General features: G+C 36.3%; 1 protein-coding gene across 2 annotated transcripts in view; it reads left to right on the top strand.

The window, feature by feature from the left end:
* The window catches only part of LOC123309406 (1-phosphatidylinositol 4,5-bisphosphate phosphodiesterase classes I and II), a 54,661-nt gene that overhangs the window by 11,717 nt on the left and 18,725 nt on the right, over positions 1 to 24,219 (top strand). For both annotated transcript variants that reach the window (XM_044892511.1, XM_044892512.1), the window contains exons 2-5: positions 6,978 to 7,124; positions 16,830 to 17,101; positions 18,115 to 18,303; positions 22,729 to 23,103. In XM_044892511.1, the coding sequence (XP_044748446.1) occupies positions 6,978 to 7,124; positions 16,830 to 17,101; positions 18,115 to 18,303; positions 22,729 to 23,103 (983 nt within the window). The remainder of the gene's footprint in view (positions 1 to 6,977; positions 7,125 to 16,829; positions 17,102 to 18,114; positions 18,304 to 22,728; positions 23,104 to 24,219) is intronic.

The following is a 24,219-nucleotide window of genomic DNA, read 5'->3' as shown; positions in this document are numbered from 1 at the left end:
TAGCTTACAAAATACAAGAAAACAAGAATGCGTTCAAGCAAAGATTGTGCACATAACCAAAACTTTGCCCATAACCTAACAGATTACTTTTTTCTTCTTGACATTTGCCAACGAAACATGTCAATTGTCACAAGAAGTAGTAATACCAACATAAATTTCAACCAATCAGCAATCGAGGTTATGAAATTCTTTTTTTCTTTTTAACAGTAAACTCTAGAAAGCTCGATAGAATTTCATAAATATATTTGATCATTGCGGAAAGAATGAAGTAGGTTTCGTTAGAAAGCAATCATTTCCTGATGGTAGACCTTTTAGACCTTTTTCTAGGTTGGCCAACATGTAGGGAAGTCCTCCATTCCGCTGTGAGTATTGCTCTTTAGGTTTCATCCTTCTCCGGAAACTTTTTCTCATAGATGCATCTTCCTAGGTTACACTCGCCATGAATAAGAATGAGATTCACGTGATTTAATTCGTGAAATCGAGCATTTGTTGAAAGAGGATTCCAAAATGTGCCTGAGCATGCCATTTGTAGGAGCGAAGTTGATTGCTAACTCCTACACACCCTGGAATGACAAAAACATGAAAATAACCGAGTAGTTTTCCGTATAATTTTCGATGAGGTTAAGAAAGAATGGCCCTGTTTCGCATTCATCCGCCTGAAGATGTAATTCAGTCCCTTGAATCAGATAATTCAATAACTATAGTCTTTCTGAACACTTTCCCAATTAAACATACTATTTTAAGCAACTTGGTAGCGGTCCATAATCTGCATTTCGTATAATTAGCGCCAGCTTCGGAGTTCTACCTTCCATCCCGCTGGGATAAAGTAGTTTTAATTGAGGGACCAACATGGGAAACATGACCTGAGTCAACGGCGATCCTGGTATGTGTTCGAATCTCGCCGTTACACTCTTAGCCTTCCCGGTTAATTGGGATGTCATCGGAGATCAACGAACCAGGAATTCTAAAATCCTTGAAATACGTACGCGGGGCTGCAATTTCCTGTTCGAATCTGTTCATTTAATTATCTGGGCGTTGGGATGTGAGATACCGCCGCCGTTCCCTGTCCCACCGTCTGTCGTGGAATTTACGGCCCAGCCAGTTCTCTGGATTCTAAAATTGAACGGGATTATTCATAATGGAAATATGGAAAATCGTGTGACGTACGGGCGCAAACGTAAGGGAGATTTATGAAAAGTTTAAGCCTGATTTATACGGTGAGATAACGTAAGACTGGGATAACGTAAAAGTAGTTCATTGCACTGGGTTGCTTTGGTATAAACATGGAAAATTGAATTTTATCAGTTTTATGATTCGGTTTATTGTTAGTCATGCTACCCGGAAACTGGGTTGCACTTATGGGGATATGGAATCCACTGGACTCAAACCTCTTGGCAGAACCATTGGATGTTTGCCAATTATCTTCGAAACGCCCTTTGAAACGGTCATAGCTGACCGTCCTAATGCAATAAGTTTCGTTAATCGTTTGGACAAAACGTCATCCACATGGTTTACTGATGGATCAAAATCAGAGAGGGGCACCGGCATTGATCTCTAAAGAGGGAAGTGAACCCTCTATTTTATAGACCGAGACATTGGCTATGTAGGTATACGCTCAGGAGTGTCTTATAATAAACCTCGAAGGGGCGCATATCCATATCACCACGGATAGCCAGGCCACGCTGAGGTTTCTGGAATCACACTGCCAGGGATCTCTGCTGACATGGGAGTGCCTCAATATCATAAAGCAACTGGTCAGAGGCAATAAAGTGACTCTACTATGGGTACCAGGGCATTGTTGTGTAGAATGAAATGAAAAAACCGATGAACTTGCAGAAAGAGTATCAAGGTTAACACCTGCTGGACCTGAGCCTTTTTGTGGTCTTAGAAAATGCCAATATAAGACAGCGGTCCAACAATGGGAGTTGAACAACAGACTAACCCTCTGGAGAAAAACTCCTGGACTCACTCAGTCGAAGGAATTCGTGATGATTTCACCGACCAACACAAGAAAACTGCTTAAGCTGTCACGTATGGGAAAGTCAGCAGATGAGATTTGCAGTCTTTGTGGATCAGAAGCAGGAACAGCTGAACACATGGTATTGTAACGTTTTCTTCGCTTAATTAAAACGTCCAACTTATTAAAATTATTTATTTACACTTAATACACTTATAACTCACAAACTAACTATGACACAACTATTTATTTCCACTAGTCGCTTGCCTTTGAACTATAACTGTAATTGTACTTGCCCACCTGCTCCTCCGCTGGGCTTATATAGGCGCCGGAAACATTCAGGTACCTTCACGGTTGTTCCAGAACCTCGCGACCGCTCTGGTTCTCGAAAGGTCCGACCGCAAGGGCCGGACTGGTTACAGTATGCAAGTGTCTAGAGCTGACTGGCCAAGTAACGGCCAAAGCCCATATGGATGTTGTCGGTTTTATCAATACCATTGATGATCTCCTTGGGTTCCTTTAAATGAATAGGGTAGAGAACAAAAGATCAATGTGGTCGCAGTTCCTGGAAGGCTTACCGAGCCACAATGACCCCGGTTCAAATAATAATAATAAAAATAGTCATGCTACTGCGTAGGATGTGGTCCACTGTGGATGATCTTCCAATTGCATCCTCGTGAAGAAAAGACAGAACTTTTCAGCCAAGCCAGCTTGTGCGTTTCACCAAACCATCTACTTAACTCTGCTTTTTTTTTAGTAAAAAAAAATTATAAGGAGCCTTCCATTCAGTTCATAAGAATTCTAGACATAATACTCTAGCATTCATTACCTCGTGAGAGTGTGATAAGTGAAACCGTCTCTGTAGGGGCTATAAGGCCATGCCAACAATTATAAGAGACCAAGCCATGTGCGTCCTTCATTTTTGAGGGTCTGCTCAACTGTACTTCTTTCAATAAAAAAATAATAAGGGGCCTTCATTCAGTTCATAAGAATTCTAGTCATAATTCGATGCTTAAGAATACAAGGCATTATTTGTTTCCATTTAATGGCCTTCAAGAGTGTCACGAGTAAAACTCCCTGGAGAAACCATAAGGCAATGCAAACAGTTATGAGAGACCTTCATTCAGTTCTTAACACTCCAGTACTCGCGCGTCCGATATATACAGGGTGGGCAAAATTCGTTGTCTACTGAGGGGATCTCGAGAACTATAGCATCTAGAAGAAAACGGACGACACATTCTCGAGCTCTTTTTTCTTGACTAATCCAAAACTGAAGACAGATCCAGCCTAACGTTCATAGATTTTGAGTTATGAACGAAAATTGAGAAATTGTCATTTTCAATGAAGCTGAATAACTCTTTTATTTGAACTCGTATTCGAATTCCGTTGTTACATTCTACAGGCACTTTTTCATGAAGAATTCGAATATGATATCATTAAATTTTTTCATCCAGTCACTTTCGAGATACGACAGGGATTTCCGATTTTTCAAATGTAAACTATAGTTGAAAATTCTCTCATTCTGCTGCAATTTTTTTGCTGATTTCAAAAATGTATCATATGTTGCTATTCACATTGAAATAACATAAGAAAAAAAATCAATACTTTTTCCTGCTTTTCGATTCACTGTTGAATTTTCAGTAGGCTGGCCTAACCATAGCAACCGTTGAATATGCATTATATTTTGTGAACCTGAGCCTCTTTGATTGAAATCACGGATTGCTGAATAAATATTTCGGTGATTAATTTGCCATCGTTTGTTCTCGCGATGTTTGGCATGCTTATCTTACGATGGTTCTCAATTCGAATACTACCGTGGACAGACGTACCTATTTTTCATCATCTTACTTCTGTAAAAATCATAATTATAGATAGCTTTAGTATTTTATTTATTTTACTGACTCTTTAAGTTTCTTTCATGAATTGAAAAACAATAATTGAATAAATTTTCTTCTTTAATAATCAGACGAAAGTCTTTTACTCTCTTTTAAAGGATATCGATCTCGATATATAAAAGAAATAATTATTCGACAGTCTGTGATTCCTATCACACAAGGTTGAGTTCACATAGGATTATGTGGAGTTCACAAACCATAATGCATTTTCAACGGTCGCTATGGTTACGCTAGCCTATTAAAAATTCAACAGTGAATCGAAAAGCAGGAAAAAATATTGAATTTTTTTTCTTATGTTATATTCATGTGAATAGCGACATATGATACATTTTTGAAATCAGCAAAGAAATTGCAGCAGAATGAAACGACTTCCAACTATAGTTTACATTTGAAAAATCGGAAATCCCTGTCGTATCTCGAAAATGACTGGATGAAAAAATTTAATGATATCATATTCGAATTCTTCATGAAAAAGTGCCTGTAGAATGTAACAACGGAATTCGAATACGAGTTCAAATAAAAGAGTTATTCAGCTTCATTGAAAATGACAATTTCTCAATTTTCGTTCATAACTCAAAATCTATGAACGTTAGGCTGGATCTGTTTTCAGTTTTGGATTAGTCAAGAAAAAAGAGCTCGAGAATGTGTCGTCCGTTTTCTTCTAGCTGCTATAGTTCCCGAGATCCCTTCAGTAGACAACGAATTTTGCCCACCCTGTACATAAGCAATACGTGGAGCCTGGGGTATTGTAGTACCCCGCGCGAGTACTGGAGTGTTAAGAATTCAAACCATAATTTGGTACCATTCATTGCCCTTAAGAGTGTCATTGGTGACACTGTATCTTGAGAGCCTATAAGGCCATGCAGTTCCAAGGGCCCTGACTGGGGGAACTGTCAGTTCCCAATTCCAAACAATTATGAGATACTTTCATTCGGTTCTTAAGAATTCAAGTCATAATTGGTTTCCATCCATTGGCCTTCAAGATAGTCATGAGTAAAACTCTCTCTGGAGGGTCCATAAGGCCATGCCAACAGTTATAGGAGACCTTCATTTGGTTCTTAATAATTCGAACCATAATTTGGTACCATCCATTGTCTTGTGGGACAGTGAAAAACTCTCACACCTTGGCCTAAATATTTATTGTTCAGTGCTGGTGTCATAGAGCCAGTACTTTACAATGTTGTTCATCAGCAAAATTTTTTTTGGGACCACCTTGCGAATGAACACAATTTCCAGTAGGAGGACTTGCAATAGATTGAATTCCGAAAGGATGTTTTAGATCCCATGTCCTAGTTTTCAATCAAATCTGGCAGTCGCTGACAAGTTCCTGGAGCTGATGGTAGCTTCCATGATAGTATCAATACAAGGAACATAAATTTACTTTTTTGATATTCTTTTAACTGTAGATTATTCGTTATGACTGGTCAGTCAATAGCACTGCTCTGGTTTGAATTGCATCCAAAAGATGTAGGTATAGAATGGTTTGGTGATGAACACGAAACAGGTATACGAGTACCAAACTGATGTTAACTTGTGTTATTCTAACCTTGAATAGATAACCCATCGAGGTTGTTGCTTCATTACTGCATACATGTAACTGCAGAGAACCCTGACTGGGATGGTTGTGCCCTTTGTTGAGGTTAGTTTCAAGATACTTTTGAGCACAAGATGTGGAGACGTAGTACCTGTGTTTATAAGATAGAGGTTTCATTTTCCAGGGGCTTAGAGATCCTTAACTTCTTCCAGCATCTATCCCCAGATATCCCAGTTGTCAGCGAAGTTAGTCACGTCGCAATGAAGTTGTTCTAAAGAGAACAAAGAGTTGACAAGTCACGCCAAAATATGCAACAAGTCCTCCAATTGGATCTCTTGCATGGCCCTGGTAGTTGATTTTGTTCTCAAGGATCTGAATTGAGCCATGTTCTGTTTATCCCACTCATTTATACTCCGGAGATTTCCTGACCTGATTTCAGCTCAGATATCTGTATTCTTCTCGGAAAATTCTTTCTGTCACGTTACAATTCCAATTGTAAGGAAATACTACTGTAATTTATTTACTGGTTTCGTTTGGGTTATATGAAGCCACCGGAGCAGCTTTTAAGCTTATACATATATATTTTCCGAGAATGATTTGAGATATACCCAAAAAAATATTTACTGCCTTCAACCACAATTTCGTTTCGGATAGTAACAGATCAGTTTGATCAGTTTTATTCTTTAAATTTAATTTTTTTAGGTGAACGAAAGAATTTTTTTAGAATTGCTGGATCTTCCACCCTTTAATTAGTTCACTATCACTGTCAAGAACAATTTTGATAATCTGCAAAAAAATATAAAAATCTACAGAAGCTAACTCTTGTTGAGAACTATTGAGGATAAATCGATCAAATTTTGTACGAAAAACTGACGCTCTCTAACATTTGGAGGTTCCAATGAGAGATGAAAAAAATCTAATTTCCCATACTACCTAGATTCGATATACATTTTAACAATGGGCCAATTTTTTATCTTTTAAATATTATCACTTGAAAATTTTACTACGTGTAATTTGATGATTTCGATAGCTGAATTATTTTTGCCCCCAGGAAGAAGGAAATTCCTTATCAACCCAAAAAAATTGTCCATATCAAAAACTGTATCATTATTTTCATCGGCATTTTTATCTGACCCAAATGAATGCTCTAATACGGAGCATATCCTGCTTCCTTAGGTATGTATGTGTGTGTAGGCAAATTATCGCGTTTTATTATTAGAAAAAATTTATTGTATGGTTTATCGATGGTGTATGTGTGGGCATGTACCTACGATCATTTGATTGATTCTGGGAAGTTGAATTAATTGGATTTTATCACATGATTATATTTAGGCAACTTCCAGATTTTTCTTGAAAACAACCGCCATTCTGAAGAAATGTACGACTGTTTTTGATGATTTTCACATAAAAGAGTTTTTATCACTACTCAGGAGTCCAGTGTATTACCTTCGACCACCTGAAGAAGCTATTGTAATAGAAAAACACGTTTAGTGGTGAAATCTTCATCATTAATATTGGACAGGCTCTTTCTGTGTACTCGAATTTTATCGAAAATGAGAGAGTTTAAAGTTCATAGAATTTTTCTTTTCAGGATTCCTGCATCGGAGTGCCAGTCACCTTGAAAGTGGACAGGCATGGGTTTTATCTTCACTGGGTCGATCAAAATCATGAAATGGACGTAATCGACATCTCAACAATACGAGATGTTCGTACTGGAAAGCAATCCAAAATTCCCAAAGTGAGTTTATTTTTAGGAAACCCGCCTGTATTTTATCGGCTACATACAGGATATCTTCGTGAGCTTATGTAAATAAGAAAAAGTATGAAAATTTCCATAGTTGGAGTAGAGCATACGAGGACATATTGAAAAATTTTCAGTCTACTATAGAACCAAACAGACTTTAAACGTTAAAATATTTTATTACTCAATATATTCTCCTCTTAATTGGATACATTTATTACAGCGACCTTAAACGTCTCTAGTTCTTCAAAAAAAATGTTTCTTCTTGCTCTGCAAACCAGACCTCACAGCTTTTATTACCTCCTCGTTGAAGGAAAACTTACGACCTTTTAAATTTTTTTCAGTTGAGGAAAGAGATGATATTCGGATGGAGCCAAATCTGGTGAATAAGGGGGGAGTCTAGTAATTCAAACCCTAAATCAGGAATTTTTTGCATGGCAACATGAGATTTGTGTGCAGGGGCGTTGTCCTGCAAAAACAAAACACCTTTGGATAGCTTTCCGCGTCTTTTCTCCTTAATTTTTTCACGTAGGGTGGTCAGTAATGTCGAATAGTAATCTCCGATTATTGTTCTACCCTTATCCAAAAAATCAGTCATGATTACTCCATGGCAATCCCAAAAAACTGAAGCAAGAACTTTTCCAGCAGATTTTTGGACAAGAAACTTCTTTGGTGTTGGAGAACCAGAGTGTCGCCATTCCATCGATTGTTGCTTCAGTTCTGGATCGTAGAAATGTACCCAAGTCTCATCCATAGTAACAATTCGGCTTAAGAAGTCTACATCGTTTTCAAATCGAGCACAGATCGAACGCGATGCTTCTTCCCTTGCACGCTTTTGGTCAACATTCAAACATTTGGGGATCCATTTTGCAGCAGTTTTTCTCATGTTCAAATTAAAGTGAACTATATGATGAACGCGTTCGTATGCAATATTCAGTGCTTCAGATATCCGTTTTAGCCCAATTCGACGGTCTGATAAAATCATGTCATGAACTGCATCGATATTTTCGGGGACTGACACAGAAACTGGCCTTTCTGATCGGTCATCATCTTCAATGGAAAATTTACCTCTTTTGAGGCTTGTAGTCCAATTTTTCACGGTCTCATACGAAGGACATTGATCACCAAATGTATTAAGCATATTTTCGTAAATCTGCCTACCTCTTAACCCTTTTAAATACAGTTAGTTGATGATGACTCGATACTACAATTTTTTGATTTTTCACAATTTTTGTGGACATCTCTTTCTTTCTTTTAATGTATTGCGTAACTCTGGTTTACTTTTTTGACCTCAAATTTCACACTTACACTTCTAATGAGTTATTGTTCGTTGCTATGGTAACGCAATATTTTTTTTATGCATGGAACTGGTCTAGGCTAACTAGATACCAATACATCCTCGTATACCGATATTCTGATATTATGGGGAGGAATAACAGAAAGAGACTTTTTAGGTGGCAAAAGCTAAGCTCCCCTCCCTAAGGATAGTCTAATGAAGCCATAAAAATAGCCTTTACTAGGATTTTAATGCTCACCGTATCAATTCGACTGATGGACTAATAAAAAAAGGCGTGCTCCATTCCGTTCATTCTAGTTGGTGTGGCAGAACAAAGAGTGATATTCCTTGTAGAAAGGCTCTGAATATCATATGGCAGCCTCGAAATCAACTTTTATCGAAATGTCGATGCTCCCGATAGTAAAGTTCCAAATGTCGCGTAAAATCCACCGTTTCCCCTAAATTGACTGATTTACGTCTCTCCGATCGATTGTTATAGTAATATCGAGGGAATGATGAGAGTAGGTATCCAATAAAGGTTATTTCGAACGCATTTTGCCTCGCCGGAAACAATGGGACGGTTCTGATACCCCCGAAGTTAACATGCCGTGAAGCTTTAACGTCTATTTCGGATAAAAATTAATTAGGAACATTCATTGCGAGTTGCTCGCATTATTTTCCTCGTACGAAGCTCTATTATTCGAGAACCCAAAGAGGTTTCGTTATTGACCTTCTGACCCTTTTGCATCATCTTCACCAAAAGGATAAAATGAGAACAAAGACCTCTTTTTATAATAGATTGATTTTGAATTATTATAACCAGGAAAAGTAAAAAATATGTCGGTTATGCAATCATTCACACGATTAGAATTGTTTTAATGAGGGAAGAGATTTCCTCCTGAGGTATTAGTATCCCACTATACATGTACCTATACTCCATTCACTTTTATTTAAGCAGTCGGTTGGCCATGGAAATTTGACACATTTCACTCTGTATAGTACGAAAATGTGTGGTTATGTCGCTTGTCAAAACTTTTTGGGTTTTAAATAAACGCTATGTTGCCCGTTCCACGTAAAAGTTTCTGTTATCACATATTTTATCACAAGGTCGAATCTCTTCGGAAAATATGTGACGAACATAATTGAAGTTTATACAAACTGATTGAAGGTATACCAAATCCAAGTATTTGCATGGAAAATACAAGAGATCAGTATAATATCATAATATGCACTAGCTTGAGGAGAGTTAATGTTCGTTATCTTCCTTGGCTAAAGTTTGAATGCGTTACATCAGTTGTAGATTTCAAAAATATTAACCCGAAGATGAAATGCATATGTTCGCAGTGGTTGGGAATGGGTATCTCCCGAAGGAATTAACAGATAATTACAAGAATGTTAAATTCTTCAACAAAAACCATATCTTGCATCAATATTAGTAAAAAGAATTAAAGGAAGTTTCAATCAAGATGAACTTCAGCTTCGAACAAAAATTTCACATTTGTATAATATATATGTTCTCTCTTCTCTAATGCAGCTATCATAATTACTTAATACCTTGAGATTGTGATTGTATACTAAGCAATAAATGACACTAAAAAAATCCCTGTTAGGAACTTCATTTTTGCCGCCTGTAGTTCACTTTTCATTTTTCAGGTATTTGGTAAAAAACTTCGAAATAGTAATAGTATTTCTTCATTTCGAAAAATTACATATTTGCAATGGTTTCACATTCGTCTTATTGATGGCTGGCATCCAGGCGCTATCTACATACTTGAGTGTTTTCTCTTCTGTTGATATAATCCTCGGATAGGAACTCTGTTTTGGAAATAATTGCTGCCCTCGGAAATATTATGCTGGGTCTCTCCTTCAAGTTCTGTGGGATGAGATATCTCATTTAGTCGATGACACCTAGTGTTGCTTGATTCTTCTGGGAATATGCGTCTTTCGGTTTTCTCGATGTGAACCTTGCCACAATCACAAGGTATTCAATATTCTATGCCCGGCCACTTACGAAAATGGTTTGATTTCGTCCTCGGCACCCCTTATCAAATGTACCCATTTTCGTGGGAGCATCCTTTAATTGAGTTGTCTTGGAAGTTTGGCAATTCTGTCCTTCACAATAGAAATGAAACTCAAATAAGCCTCTGTGTCAGAAACGCTGCGTCTTCTCCATGTGTAGGGTGTTAGTGAATTAGTACGACAAACATCAGAGGGGGTGGTTATGCACGAAAAAATTATGACAGTTTGATATACACTGCGCAAAAAAATTAACGCACATTATGGAAATCTCAAATTTATTCTACAACTGAAGGTGTTCTCAATGATAATTATTTTTATCAGAATTATGCATGCATATGTTATCCACTTTCAACGGTTTTCTTTAATACAGATGTTTTTTCCCAGCAGGAATAAAAAAAGATGATATTATCAGATTTTGTATGCATTGGCTCCATTCTAAAATCAGTTCTCGATCAATTCTAGTGATCAATAGTTTTTCTTTCGTTTGATTTTCTACACTCGATCGCTATGCAACGCGAAACACGCAATTTTACCCAAGAGGAATGTGCCCAAGCGGTAGTTTTGCGAGAAGAATGGTGGACATACACAAGAATTGCAGAAAAGTTTGGAGTTTCCCATACAAGTGTGTCCAGAATGTTGCAGCGATTCAGGGAGACAGGTATGAAAGTCCGAAGACCAGGACAGGGTAGACCACGGGTAACAACTGCCATTCAAGAACTTACTTGAGAGTTTCTTCGTTGAGACAACGGTTTGCAACCGCTCGCCTTCTTCAAATTCAGCTTGAGCAAACTCATGAGGCGCAAATTAGCACTCAGACAATAAGAAATCGCCTCAGAGAATATGATTTAAGGCCTCGTGTCGCGGCAAGAGGCCCAGCTCTTACCCAGCCCATCGAAGGGTGCGTTTGGATTTTGCGAGAGAGCATATCCATTGGGAAGAGGCCGATTGGGAAAGAGTTCTCTTCACAGATGAGTCTAGATTCTGCCTCTACCATTGTGATCGACGTTCCCTTGTATACAGACGTCCACATGAAAGATATGCTCAGTGCAATTTCCTGAATACTACTAGTTTTGGGGGAGGATCGATTATGGTATGGGGTGGAATATCTTTGACTGCTCGCACAGACCTAGTGGTCGTTGATAATGGAGCTATGAATGATGATAAGTATATAAGGAACATTCTTGAAGAGCATGTAGTGCCATTTGCCCCAAACATTGGTGAAAATTTCATTTTTATGGACGATAATGCCAGACCCCATCGTGCGCGCATCGTTCAGGAGTACCTTGAAGAGGTTGAAGTCTCTCGAATGGAATGGCCAGCAAGAAGTCCAGATCTCAATCCGATTGAGCAGGTTTGGGACAACCTGAATAGAAGGCTGAGAAGTTCAGAAAATCATCCAGCTACTCTAAATGACTTAGGAATCCAACCCGGAGAAATCTGGGAAGGATTAGATCAGAACATTTTAAGATCACTCATTTCGAGTATGAACCGTCGTTGCCGAGCTGTAATTAACGCAAGGGGTGGAAATACCAAGTATTAAATCACTTAACAGCATTTAAGTATTTTGAAAATTGTTCATATCTCTTCTTTCACATAAGATTCGGTAAAATCCTGAATTTTTCTTCCATTTAATTTGTTTGTTTCGTTCAAAACCTTCCCGAGAGAACATAAAAAATTAGTTATGAAGTCAATGTAGAGTTAACTTTCATTAAAATTGAGATTTTCATAATGTGCATTAATTTTTTTGCGCAGTGTATAACTTTCGTCCACAAATGGTTCGAGATAAGTGGTAAAAAAATTTCTTCGAAAATGACAATTTATTACATTGAAACGGATCGAGATCTGCAAATGAAATTTGTTGTTTTAGGGGGTAGTTATTGCGCATTTTGACATGCAATAAGGACTCATAATTGGCGCACATACCCATAGTTATTTCAATTTAAAAAAGGAATGGTACGCCACTGAGATATTTCAAACTAAAAATCATTTTTCAATTCCTCGCTCGTATTGTGCCAAAAATTTCTCATACCTGACAGTTTTTATGCAAAATAATAAAACATTCTAACCCGTATTTCTAATTTCTTCAGTAGGTATATTATTAAGAACTATCTAATATTTTACCTACTTTGCATAAAAACGGCGTCCATCAGAAAAAAAAGAGTCACAAACTGAACGAGGAATTCACAAATGATATTTAGTTTGGAATATCTCAGTGGCGTACCATTTTTTTTTGATACATTTAGATCATTACCCGTATGCGCGCCAATGATATTCATCATGCCAAATTCTTGAATGCATCTAGGGAAAAGCGTAAATTATTATTGAACCCCACCAATTTTCATCTGGATATCTCGTTTTTAGAGCAATGAATATAGCACCCCCTTAATATGTACGCTCTCATTTATCAGCACCCTGTATAGAGATATTTCAAACGAACTTTTAAGTTGATCCAAAGTATCAACCTCACTGATGCTAATCGAACATCAAATGAGCTCAACGTACATAAAATTAATTGCATAGAACAACCGTTAGGGCATGGGCTATAATCATTTATATTGCAATTACAGTAATGAGTTATAGCGACAGGGAAACCATAATTGATAGCTATAATTTTCTGCTGATTTACTTTTTTTATTCTTTAACCTACTGAGATTTCAAATTGTTGGAAACCATGGTAAGCAGTTTCAATTATCGAAGGTTTCCAGAGTGTTTCATTGCTCGTCATAATGACATATCGCCAATGAGATTAATGAACCTCGACCAATATTACGAAAATGTAGAAATTGCGTGATTTTCAAGATAAGCGTGAAATTTTTTTTATTTAGTCTTCATTATGTACCTGAAATATTTTCTGCTGGTTACACAGGTCCTATTTTAAATATTGGCTTCTCGAAAACGCAAGGTGAACTATTGGGAATTGGTAGAATTAGATAAAAAAGCACACAGGGGCAGTATAAATTAACGCACAAAGTTCATGTCTGTGGTATTTACTATTTTTGAGAAAAATGCGTCAATTCTTAATTCCAATGACGTATCTCTTCATGTGCATATGAAAAGTTGATTTTATTAATCTGTCATTCCTCCTTTACGAGTATAGGGGGTATAGTTCTAGACTAGATAGACCTTTTGTTATTATTGTAGGGAAGCAATATCTGATAATGTGAAGTAATGATCACGATAATGAAAATAAATCATCATAATATACACTTTATACACATGTGAGTCTTTGACTCGGCTATTTAAAAAATACAGGCTGTTGGAAAACAATAAAATGTTATTTTTAGTTCTATCTCACAAATGGTTTTAATATAATAGAATGAAATGAATTTCGGAATTCGGAATATAGCTTTTCATTTACTTGATGAATCTTTTTGAAACACAAGATATCACCCACGTCTTCCAGTTTTCTCATTCTTGCCATTACGCACCATGAAAATACTGTAATACCAAACTCTTGAAACTGAGTTGGACGCTATCTAATGAATATTCGAACATTTTGTGAAATAAAAGTATTCTTCATATTTTCTTATATAATGCGTCGTTTTCGAGTAATTTCATGTTCAAAAATAAAAAAAAGATTCACATATGTGTAGTTTCATAGATTTGGCTTGTTATTCTGAAGCGAATTTTTTCCCAGGGGTGGCATAACTCATTATAAGAACTTAAAATGGCTTTATCTTATTATCACCCTGTATACAGGATGAGTCCTTGGTTTGTACATATTTTAACAGTAGAAGCACTTTTTTCCTTCGCCATTTTGCCCGATTCAGCCTATATAAAATGATATAGCCATTTTAAATTCTTATAATAAGCTATGCCACTAGGAAAAAGTTTCCTTCAGAATAACAAGTCAAATCTATGACACTTCATATGTGTATATTTTTTTAAGCAGAGTTGCATTCAGCCTAAGTACCTAACCAATTTTTCTAATTTCAGAGATATTTTTTATTTTTGAATAAATTGTAAAAGAAAAATGTGTTTCTTTCAACCTCGGGAATCTTCTGTTGAAATATATGTACTGGTTAAAGACTCACCCTGTAATTTGAAACAATGAATGACCTTATAACTTTTTTATGCTGCATAACCATACTATTCATGCTCGAAATGGAAATAGTTATTTTCCTATCAAGTGCGGAAAGTGATACTTGCCCGCACGAAACTGCCGTTGCCCGAACGATGCGAAGCAGAGTTCGGGTAAGCAGTTGAGTGCGGGCAAGACACTTTCCGCAAGAGTTAGGAACAAAATTTTTTCTACAAGCGCTTGAAATATATAAATATAGCAATTGCACGATACAGATCATATCTCATTTGAATAATTCATATAAAATGACAGACTAATTCTGCATGTCGTTACCATGGGTTACTCATCGTTGACGTTCGGTGCATAGAGACATGATAGAATTTAATTTATTCTATAAGATTTGCGTGCGGGAAAAACCCCTGCTAATCCATTCCCGCACGCAAATGCGTGCGGGAAAGAAATAGCAGGCGTTTTTCCCGCACGTTTTGGAAAAGTGACTCTTTGCAACTTGAAATGCGTGCGGGAAAAAGTTTGAACGCGCACGCTTGTAGAAAAAATATATTCCGAAAATCATTCTATTCGATAAAAGCGTTTGAGAGATGTAACTCAAAATTAATTTTTCATTGGTTTCTAACTAGACTGTATAATCAACCGAGCCGAATTGAAAAAAATGGTTAAGGGAGAAAATGTTTCTTTTGACCGCATAAATCTTCTGTTGAATTATACATATATGTTCAAGTCAAAGACTCACCCACAAGGAGATAAATATCGGGTTAAAAAAACTTGAATTTCATGTCAGTTTCTATCTCAGAACTTAAATATTGGCTACAGGGTGACCCATTTTAGAAGAACCACCGAAATAACTTCTTAGAAAGGTTGCATTAAAAAATGTGTCAAAACCATTCTGACCATAAAAAACTCTATATCTTCACAACGATTCCTTTCGTACCAAAAACGAAAGGGACAAAATGTACCTCTCCAAAGACTTTTATTTGAAACATTTTCTGATCCATTCTGTTATTGTAGTGTGGATCTGTATAAATGTAACCTAGAAGAGTATTACTAATGAAGAAATACGCAAATTGAGAGCAAATGAATCAGCATTGAAATCATTTTCTCAATGTTTCGATTGAACCTAGAACATAAACAACAGTAGGTATAAAATTCAAAATATCTTCGGTCAGTGTTTATCTCAATACCAATCTGAATTCCGCTGCTCAAAATCTTGAGATGTCAATAATTCATGAATGGAGTATATGTTGATTTATTTTGATAACGAGAACTGTATCTAGAATATGGTTCTACGTTGTCCCGTGAAAAATATAGTTTTCGAGAAAATGTTTCATTCATCCCAGCATAACTATATGGCCAAGGGTTTCCAATAAATGCATGCATCTATAATTATTATGCGAATCCGCTCGATAACACCGCATAGACTAGCAATTTATGGATCCACCCAGAATTATGACTGTTCCGAACGTTAAACGCTAATTATTATTTTTCCCCTTTCAAACTTGCGAGCATTTGTTGAAAACCGAATATACGGTTGTTTAAAACGCGTCAGCTGTTTTATTGAAGTAATATTTTATTCCTGTCTAACGTGGGTTTTCGTTGGACCATCGGTTATTCGGATTGAAGAAAATGCTCGTAGATACCGGATCCCGAAATATTTCAGTTCTAGGTAACTTCTAATTCGGATGATTTGTTAGACACAAAAATATATGAACGCTTGAACGCCATTTTCCACTTTGTTCTTTGTTCCATCAGAAATTTGCTACACAAATCAATGCGTAATTTTCAATACACCTACAAATATTGAATTTCAAAGGAGATACGAAAGCCTAGGTGAAGTTGGGACAGTTTTAGTGGAATTTATAGGTTTTGTTCGCCTTTGTCATTTAGCTTGAAAAATTGATTAGGTACAACTTATTTCAAATCAAAATTGAAGGACAATTTTTCCTCTGTTCTCCCACTCATAAATTGAACCTTCTAACTAAATGCTTGCATATTATCTACAGGGGTGATTGGCAAAAGGCTAGTGGTGAATGTAGCTTCTTTTGTACTTTAAGCCATTAGTTTCGTAGATACAGGGTGATTTGGATTTGGACCCTAATTTTCAATATCTATAACGTGAGAATGAGTGGTCCGATTTCGATGAAATTTTGTGGACTCGTTGACATCCAATAACACTTCAAGATGGCAGATACCATTTCAAGATAAATAGGACAGTCCTCGGAATATTGAGATTTATCCTTCAAATATCAAAATCTATAGTATCTGAATCCTTTGAAAAATTTTTTTTTCAAAATTTAATTTGATTGAAAAAAAATTTTTCCATACGTTTTTGTGTGTTTGTGCGTTTAAAAACTTTTCCTTTAATTTTCAGGACCCCAAGCTCCGCCAAATTGTAGCGATGGGTATCCAGGATACGCTCGAGGAAAAAACTGTGACTGTCTGCTGTGCAAACGATTTTGTAAATATAAATTTCATAAACTTCTGTTGCACAAAAAAAGAAATAGCCAGGCTGTGGACCGATTCTCTGATGAGCCTAGCGTACAACCTGAACCAGATAAATGGTACAACTAACATCTATCTACAAAAGGCTTACACGAAACTAACCCTTATTACTGACAAAGCTGGAAAGATACCGATCAAAAAGTAACGTTTCGTTCTCTTGATACTCCTTTCTTTTAGTTTCCTCTATTGTCGTTTAAATAGGTTGAAATATTCTGGTTTATACAACAATATTTCAAGTTAGTTTATAATTTTGTTAGGGGGTTACATTTCACTGCCAACTTAAGGTCTATTATGTCCCCTCATCAGAGCTGTTCTCATATATTTCAATGAAATTTTTCTTTATACCCTTCAGTAATTCAGTATTTATTGCCACTATTTGACAAGAACCATTACAAGTTTTTCACAAAAATTCACTATATATAGTCACTGAATGACATATTAGAGTTGCAGCATCTTTCATGAAAGTAAAATAAACATTTAGTGTGGCTGGACAGTCAGTCAATAGAATTGCATTAAAAAAAAAACTGAATCAGCGAAGGAATTCCCAGAGATACTGAAAGATATATATCTTTCAGTTTGAGTTTGTGTATATACACAAACTATATACAGGATTGTTGTCCCTCATCAGTACAGTGCAGTGTAACACATCTCAACCGGAGGATGGTGTCTTTAAGCGAGAAAGGAGGCCCGCCATGAGGGATATGTGTAACACTGCACTTTACTGATGGGGGACAACAATCCCGAAACCGGTCTAAAGTTTATGTACATTTGTTTCAGCCCCTCTGGGAATTCCTTCGCTGATTCAAGACTAGCACGCAGTAATGGAGCGACAATTCTTCAAATTTATGTCTCCAATGAATACTCAAAGATATTATACTATTTCTATTCGTACTCTTTCTTTTAATATGATTTGAAATATGTGACTCTATTATGTCCCACCCAATATGAAAGGCACCGAAAATAATAAACCAGATTATTTAACCTTTAGTTGGAATCGTGTTCTTAGTCATAGTTTCTCTTTAGATATCTTTCATAGTATTGAATGTACTTCATCAACTTTTTCTACAATTTCAATGATTTTGAACATCATACTCAGAACATACCAGCAAAGTTGTGGAAATACTGGATTATGAAAAATCTTCGTTTGATTTCAGTATTGTGAAGATGTTCGGTCAGCATAAAGATGACAAAAAAAGAATAGAATCTTGTTTATCTAGCCTTGGTCTACCTACTGGTAAGAATGAAACTGTCGATCCTCAGTTTTTTACCTTCAAAAAGTTCTACGATTTCTATGAAAAACTGACGTTGAGGATCACAGATGTAGGAAAAGTGTTCGATAAAATGTGAGTACATGCTCCCTTATAAAATAGGTATAGAATATACACTTTGAAATTATACACTATATAAATAAGTCTAGTCTATAGCAGAATTCATCTGATAGAAATCATTCAAAGTACTGTATTCGGGCTTTATGCATGTATAACAAACTAGAGTTGAAACTCAACAACTTGTTGCTCCTATCATGGGCGGTCCTACGGGGGGGGTAAAGGGGGTAATTACCCCCCCCAGAGCCCATAACGAATACGAGTTTTTGAATTTTTCATATAAAAAAAACTAAGAAAAAACAATATTATAATGAAATGAAAAGGAGAGATTCCTTCACAGTGCATCCCATCTTGGCTGAGACAGCCAGGTTTCTCGCTTGTTATTTAAGATAGAACCTTGCGGTTTTCACGATCCTGTCCTACTTTTTTGTGAAACTCAAGTTATCCTAATCAGATTTTGCATAACTGTTTCCGTTTATGAGATATAGGCCGATGTTGGAAATTGATACTTTTCGTATCCCTCCTTTATCTCCGAAGTTTTGAGAAATAATGCTGAGCTGAAAACTACGTCTGATACAAAATTTTGCGTAGAATACAGTGTCGTCCTCAATTTTTTTTTCGGGGTATGGTTTTGAAAATACGATACAAACTTATATGTTTTTCAATGGAACACCCTGTACTTTATTACTTCGTTGAATTCAGAAATGCTGAAAAACACTAAAACATCACATGATGATTTTAGAGAAGAAGAATCAATTAGATGGCAAACAAAGATAATACACCCATCACTGACACGAAAAACAAAACGAAGGTACTATTATGGTTTACGTTTCCCCAATATAATATAGTTCAGTTTAGTTTTTCCAATGAGTACTAGGAATTAGAAGAAATTTTAGTTAATTTATAAGAAATTTATTCATCAAAGATGCTATGCTAGGAAATTTTGGATGGCATGGAAACATAAAAAAAAAATAATAGGGAGTTGTCAGTCAAGAATAGTTTTCAGAGAAGTCACTCCTTGAATAGACTAATTGAAATAATTTGCTTTTTATAAGTTACGATTCTGTTGATGGATTTTAACAAAATAATATATAAATAAAATTTGAATTCAGCGGTTCGTAACAGTACCTACCTAATAGCAGCACACAAATAATACAAAAATTCATAAAACAAATAAGATATAATAAAATATTTATTGGTATTGATACAAATTTTCAACATTGCAAAATATTCTACTAATTAAACTGTCCGTTTTGCTTGATACATAATTGACAAACCTTTTCAATACGTTGTATAAAGACTTTATACTTTATAGGTCTTTATACAATGCTTGAGTGCATATAATATTATAAAAGGGCTGTTTTGTAATTTCTCTGTTGATGCACGAAGTTCTTCGGTACTGTTGTGTCTAAACACAATAACAATTCATAGCGATGACAGCTAGATCAGATTTGTTTTTTCTCTTCAATGCCTACTTGATTAAACAATGCTTCCAAATGTATAGTAGCCATAATAACAACGAGGATGTTTGTATCAAACATGAAATACTAGTCTTAATAATCAAAAGTAATAATCCTCTTATTGAAACTTGGAAAATTCATGGCTCACTAACATAAAATCGTCATTATGTGATGTTTTAGTGTTTTTTAGCATTTCTGAATATCCTACCTATATAATGTTGTACATAATTTTGAAGGGAAAAAAATAACGAATTCAACGAAGTGATGAAATACAGAGTGTTCCATTGAAAAAAATATAGGTTTGTGACGTATCTTCAAAACCATTCCTCGAAAACAAAAATTGAGTACGCCACTGGATTTTATGCAGAATTTCTCAAAAAAGTAGGACAGAAACGTGAAAAACGCAAGGCTCTATCTTAAATAACAAGCGAGAAACCCTGGCTATCTCACCCAAAATGGGATGCACTGTACAATTAAAAAAAATATGGTACTGCAAATGCTAACTAAAAATACCTACAGGGTGTTATTTGAAGTCTTAATTTGAAATTTCAATTGTTCTTTCAATTACTACCCCCCCCAGAAAATCAGTCTAGGACCGCCCTTGGCTCCTATTCTTATTTAGATCCAGAGTACAACTGATTATTAATTGTAACCTGGTTCTGATGATGTTGAGTGACTCACTTAATCTGAAATCTTCTATTTCCCCCACCTCATCATCATACAATTTCATATCCTAAACATTTGTTGCGTTGGCTTTCTGCAAGAGCTCATTTTCGACTGAACGGCATCTCACCAAGATGAGACAACAGACTCTTAGGTTATATAGCCCGTTCCTAAAGCCTTTGAGGTAGTGTAGTGTAATTTTTTTATTCGAGAATGTTTCCTCTCTTGGTGGCGTATTTCTGGGGAATTAATTGGAGTTTTCCATCCTGAGAAACTCCTCCAGAGTGAATTCCTGTCAAATTTTTCATTTTTCTGGAACTCATCTCTGAAAGTGCGTTCCCCAACACCGAAAATGGATTTCGGGTCCTTTAGACCTCTTTTAGGTAATGTATAACCTCTGATTTTCAATCGTCCATCCGTACATCCAGAAAACTCTGTTGTTCTTGTCTTTCTTGTTAAAAAAATCAAAGGTAGATAGACCTTCGAAGTGAATCAGAAGATCGCTAGATTTACCTACTCTCTTCGACCCAAAGGATTTAAAAGTACTAGAATCACGGCACTTCATGAAGTCCTGAAAACTCGTATTTAAACACCAAAAATCTTCTCCGACAGAGACAGGAGTAAGAATTTTCGAACCCAAAATGAATGAAGGTACTCAGAATCTTTTAGGCTCCACTCAGAATTGCTATAACGATTTAGAGATGCACACAATTTGATACAGTGTCTTAGCAGACATGCGATATAGCTATATACTCTGCCACAAATGTCAAATAAAAAATAGGTATAGGTTAGTGTGGTTAGACAACACGCACAGCTCCAACAACTTGGATGTTTTTTTTTAAAACATTATTGCTGGTAGCCTGAAAACATATAGTACCACCGAAAAAACACCGTCCAGATTTTTCAAACTTGAATTTCTCGGCATGCTGTGCGTATTATTACTTTCAATTCTTCTACATCATCGTCAAGTCTAGGATCGATGGTCTATCGATCTTCTCTTGGAAATGATCAGTGAGCCTTAGGAAGTTTCCACAGCCTTCGTGACAGTTATAGTTTTATAAGGGGCTCACATGTCACTGGGACTTTAAGGTCTATTGTGTCCCCCATCAGAGCTGTTCTCAGCGCCCTCTACAGCTGGCCCTTCAGCTCCAGAATTCCAATGAACTTCAGTTTTTTTTTTTCTTTTTGAGACGACAATGTCCTGTAAGGAAGCCGGTGAGGACGAGTAATTTACTCTTGCTCAGATCCAAATACTTCTTGGATCTTGCGGTATTAAAATCCCGGAGGAATTTCTTGGAATGGTCCATTTCTGGAAGATTCCTCCAGTGTGTTTCTCTTTTGGTTTCTTCCTACTTCAGAAACTCTTTTTTAAAGGTCCATTTTCCTATACTACAGAAAGGCCCTGGGTCAGTAAATGACGTTTATTCTCCCTGTATGGCAAGTATTTTGATTCCAGAGTGACTAGGAACCCAGACTAAGGAGACCTTGTTGTTCTTGCCTATTTCATAGAGTTTGTTTCAGCACTCCCATGTCAGCTCTGCGTCGATGACATAGTGTGCTTTGATAGCTCCTGGGCTATCGGAATAGATCACTAACGTCACATCCTTGATAGTTTCTTTCCAGGTTTATGTCTGCAGTTATTTCTGCCTGAAAAACACTCGAGCAAGAGCCTAACGATAGTGTACATTTGGTGCTTCCCCTGTATATTTAGAATAGAATAGAATATCTTTATTCACCAATAATAATTGTTAACAAAACAATGAAGATGGGAAACGTCATATATTCCAGCTCTAGCCCCTGTCTTTATATCCAGGTAGAGAGGTTTTAAGGTCTGATAACCTCCAATGTCCCTTAGGACATTTCCATAGCCCTTGTGATGCATATGGATCCAGTCTTCCTATGTCGTCTGGGGTTTTCCTAGAATTTTCCAACTTGCATCATATCTGAGTGTCAGATCATTGGAAAGCACCTTGTACCCTTTTGATGCTCCTTGAAATACAGGGAGGATGGCACAGGATAAAGAAGTGTTTTATAAGAGACTGCTGATCGTTGTAATCCTAAACAACTAGCAAGGATAGCTAATTATTGTAGAGAACTATTTGGAGATATGCTGTTAGATGCACCGCTAGATGCTTTCAAAGTAGAGCCAGGTACAGGCCATTCAAAATAACTAAAAATACATCGAAACTCGACAGAAGTCGTTAATGGGAAGATTACTTCCAGTCGTTTCTATGTACCTTTATATATCTACCTATTCTCATTCACGTTCACCACTATTTTCAATTCAGAGATTGAAACAGGAATATTGAAATCTTTCAAGGACCGACTCGAGGCGAGAGTTGTCATCATCCCAATTCGTCGATTTCCTGAATAAAACACAAAGAGATCCAAGACTGAATGAAATCCTTCACCCTTACGCTAACAGTGATCGGGCGAACGAAATAATCGCACAGTATGAGGAAGACAAGCAGAGTATCGAAAAAAACTGCCTCTCTTTCCAAGGGTTCTTGAAGTATCTACTTTCCGAGGACAACAACATCATGTCGAGCACGAAATTCGATCTGAACGACGATATGGACCAAACGTTGGCGCACTATTTCATCAATTCATCCCATAACACTTATTTGACTGGACATCAGATTACTGGGAGGTCTAGTACGGAGATGTACAGACAGAGCTTGTTAGCAGGTTGTCGGTAAGATACATATTTATTACACGCATCTTCAACGGTAAAACATATAAATACAAGTCAAACTCCAGCAAACTTGAACAAAAAACTGAAATTACCTAGTTTTCACTAGGGTGAGTTATTGACCTAATCGTTAATCCATGATTCAACACCTTATAGAGAAATACGTGGAAAGCGGGAAATTTCAGTTATTCGTTTAATTATTGATTAACTTCATGTTTCGGCCACATCAATTCACCAAACTATTTTTATCGAAAGAAAACAACAGCAACGTGTGAGAGTAAATCTTTTCAGGGAACAAATCAAATATATTGATCCACAAAGCTCAGGAATTTTGAGGTTATTTCAAATGTTCCCAATGGAATGAATGGGAATTTTGCTTTTCCAAGGTGGCATAGCTCATTATGAAAACTCAAAATGGCTATATCTTTTGATCTATGCCAAATAGAAAATAATGGTAAAAGAATAGGTACATGTACTAGTCAAAGATACACCCTGTATAGGAATTTGTTTTACTATGGAAAATATATCTTATATACTCAAATCAAAATACAGAGTGAGAAAAAAGAAACACAAAAAATCCATATCTTTATAATATTTACTATTTTGTAGAAGAATACACGAACACTCAATTTCAACTTAAACTTATGCAACTTTTCATGTATAATTGAGGATTTTGTCATGAAGGGTGGCGGGTAGTTTGAATGGCAATCGTAACTTTTGTGCCAGAAATATTATAGATATATATATTTTTGTTGGGAATGATTTGGTCATTGATGAGGTTCTTGATCAACCCTCTCCTAATCATAAAATTTTCAATTCTTCATATGCTTTGATGTCAATAACATACACATTAGAAGTTATTGATATTTTTAAAGTGTTATAAAAAACATGCTTTTTTCATATGTAGTAATTCACGAATTTACCAAAATAAAAATCACACTTACAAAAGTAAATGAATTTAATTGATAAATTTTTTTTATCTTTAATCAATTACTACCCTTAGGAAGGGGAATGCTCTCTACAGGGTGTTTCACGATTGGTAGGCCATAGGCTAATGGTGAATGCAGCTCATCTAGGCCCTTCAGGAGAGTTGCTTTTTTCGTACTTTAGGCCATTAGT

The sequence above is a fragment of the Coccinella septempunctata genome, chromosome 3 (assembly GCF_907165205.1).
Source record: "Coccinella septempunctata chromosome 3, icCocSept1.1, whole genome shotgun sequence".
NCBI lineage: Eukaryota > Metazoa > Arthropoda > Insecta > Coleoptera > Coccinellidae > Coccinella > Coccinella septempunctata.
Note: the sequence above shows the minus strand (reverse complement) of the source record. Positions and strands in the feature narration are given on the sequence as shown.